Source organism: Petaurus breviceps, unplaced genomic scaffold (assembly GCF_028583685.1).
Source record: "Petaurus breviceps papuanus isolate PSGF00001 unplaced genomic scaffold, PetGlider_PUasm1.0 229, whole genome shotgun sequence".
Lineage (NCBI taxonomy): Eukaryota > Metazoa > Chordata > Mammalia > Diprotodontia > Petauridae > Petaurus > Petaurus breviceps.
In genome coordinates, this window is record NW_027185903.1 from 30,915,671 (window position 1) to 30,918,735 (window position 3,065).

The 3,065-nt window shown below is 43.4% G+C and overlaps 1 protein-coding gene across 1 annotated transcript in view; it reads right to left on the reverse strand.

Moving 5' to 3' along the window:
* Nucleotides 1–3,065, reverse strand: part of CD180 (CD180 molecule) — a 42,080-nt gene that overhangs the window by 4,985 nt on the left and 34,030 nt on the right. The window contains exon 3 of the mRNA XM_069096443.1: nt 1–2,919. This exon is cut by the window's left edge and continues 4,985 nt beyond it. Within this exon, the coding sequence (XP_068952544.1) occupies nt 1,191–2,919 (1,729 nt within the window). The 3' untranslated portion in view covers nt 1–1,190. The remainder of the gene's footprint in view (nt 2,920–3,065) is intronic.

Here is a 3,065-nt window from a genome sequence, read left to right on the forward strand (position 1 = left end):
CCCCCTCCTAGCTTTTCAGTCTCCTTAAATACAGTCTTCTTTGATGCAGTAACTCTGGCCTCCTGGCTGCTCTGTTAACAAGACCCTCCATCTCTTGACTCCAGGTATTTTCTCTGCCTTCAATGCTCTTCTTCCTCTGCTTTACCCACTGTATTCCTTAACTTTTTTCAAGTCCCTACTAAAATCCCATCTTTTACAGGAAGCCTTTTACTACTCCCCTTCATTCTAGTACATTCCCTCTCATTTCCTACTTGTCCTCTATATAGCTTGCAATATATATTTGTTTGTTGTCTAGATTGTCACTAGACTGTCAGCTCCTTGAGGCCAGTGACTTTTTTTTTTGCCTCTTTTTGTATCCCCAGTGCTTAGCACAATGCCTCGCACACACTAGGTACTTACTAAATGTTTATTTATTGACTGACAATTGGAAAGCCAAATCTATCACAGGAAACTTGAATTTGTATCAACATGTGACCCAAGCAGGCCTAGCCTGGCTAATTCTTAAGATAATACAGAGAATGAATTTCAGTCAGACAAGAGGGGAGGACCTAAAAAAGTTGAAAACTATATCCACAGGATGTTTGCAATAGGCCTGAGATCCACTGTCAAAATAATCTTGTTTCCTTTCCCTATTATCTTTTATATATTGAATACTTCCTGCTGTGTCCCTGTAGTTCTTGATAGTAAAAACAAAGCAAATAAAACAAAACAAAAGACAACAATCTTTTTAAAAAATGGAAAAGCAGGGTTGTGTACTATTTACAGTGGGGAGAGCAAGAGAGATTGGGGGGAAATACCTACTTCCTTTCTTGCAACAGTCATGGAAGGACCTAGGCTCAGAGAGAAGTGGGGGTAATGAGAAACCAGCAGAGGGAACCAAAGAGCCATGTCCTGAGTCTTGTTGATGTAAGAAGGGTTGGGGGCAAGATGGCAGCCAGTCAGTAGCATTCCACTCTCTCACTAGGGTCTATCTGGCTCCCCCCACCACTAGCACCCATGGGTGCACAGTGGTGAGTTGCTCTTGTGGTCTGTAGTGGTACCCACCACCACTGAAGAAAAGAAAAAGAAAGTACTTAATCCCCACCGGACTCAGGAGTCAAGCTGAAAAGGCTGCTTAGAGGAAACAGGAAGCAGACACCCACTTAGGGAAGGTCAGCTAGCCCGTCTGCCTTTGCTGGAAACCTTCAAGGCTAAATGTTTTCATACTTTCTGATTACATAGCGTCGGCCTAAGACAATAGACATAACGATGACCACCAAAAGAAATAGCCCCAGAAAGAAGAGTCCCACAACTGAAAAGGCACAGGAGACAGTTACATTGGACAGCTTCACTCCTCTTAGAGCCGAAGGATCTCCACATGTCGTCTCTTCGGGGTTTGAAATTTTATGCAAATTTTCCTTGTACCATGTCAGAAAGTGAATATTGGAACAAGTACAGTCTAGGGGGTTGTGACTTAAATTAATGATGCTCTGCTGGGAAAAAACATGTAGAAGACTAGGTGGAATGATGCGTAAACTGTTGGCTGCCAGGTTGAGATGAGTTTCCTTGAGATCACTAAGAGCTGCCAAGCCTGAGCCGGTCAGGCTGTTGTGCTGCAGGTCCAGGTACCTGAGTTTGCCAAGGCTTCCAAAGGCCTGCTGTTCCAGGGCTGTTAGGCCACAGGATGACAGGATGAGGATCTGTAAGCTGTCCACAGGATGGAGCAGATTGTCCTTTGAGAGGATACCAGACTGAAAGGGATTCCCACCCAGGTCTAGATGCTGAAGGCCTTGCAGACCCACCAGGAGCTGAGGATTGCTGGTCTCAACAAGGCAGTTAGAGAGATTCAGGACCTGGAGGACGTGAAGATTTTTGAAAGGACTTGGGGAAGCATCAGTATGAAGATGTGTAAAGGAGAAATCCAACACCTTCAGCTGAGGGCATTCTCCAAAAGCCTCGCCTTGGAGAGTTTGCGGCTCATTGTTACTCAAGTTCAGATGCTGCAGATGAGACAAGTTTTTCAGCTGAGCATTACAGCAGGTGTGCGAGGAAACTTTACTGTGACTTAAATCTAGGTGCAGGAGGTTTTTTAGTTTTCCTAAGCAGCCCGTGCCAAAGTCTAGCTTATGTGTGTTGCCTTTAACATAAAGATGAGTCAGGGAGGGGAAGCTGGCAGCATTGATTTGGCACAAATCGTCAAATGAGTTTTGATTCAACACTAATTTCTTAAGCTGATTCATCCCTTCAATGCCAGAGGGCAAACTCTCCCAGTGAGTTTGAGTCAGATCTAGCTCTTGGAGTTCAGTGAAGCACTGAAAGACGAAGACTGAGTTTGAGAAATGGCGGGACTGTATGTTGAGAGCTTCTACTGACATATTGCACAGCCCCTCCAGCATGTCTGGGCTCACATCTAGGTGGTGATCTACATCTTGAAAGGACCCAAGCCAAAGAGATTGAATGATGGAATTTTGCAGTCCCTTTAACACAGTAGAAACGTCAAAGATCCCTCCAAAGTTCAAGCTTTGGAAGGCAGTGGAGTGGAAAGCCCCATCCTCAATGTTTTGAATGTTATTGCCTTTCAAGTTAAGGCTTAAGTTGGTTGTCTGTTTCAAGGATGCTACATCTTCCTTAGTAATGTGATGTATGGCATTCAGTTCAAAATCCAGGACCTTCAGCTGATGGGCAGAGAATGTTGAGGGGAGTTGGATGGATGAAAGATGATTACTACCAAGACGAAGAGTTTCTAAGTTTTCCAAATTCTGCATTGGAATAAATGTAACACTGGTCATGCCTGTTTGTGTTAAGGTGAGGTGCTTCAGGGCTCTAGGACCATGAAAAGCTGTATCTGCCATAAATATCAGGGGATTTCCGGTCAGTATAATGGTGCTGAGATCATCATTGTGTTCAAAAGCATCTTCATGTACCCAGTTAATTTCACACCTTAAAAAGATGGGAATGGAGAACAGAACAATCAGAAGCAAATAATCAAATGAATATATATAAAGACAGACAGATAGATACCTAGATAGATGATAGATAGATAGATAGATAGATAGATAGATAGATAGATAGATAGATAGATAGAT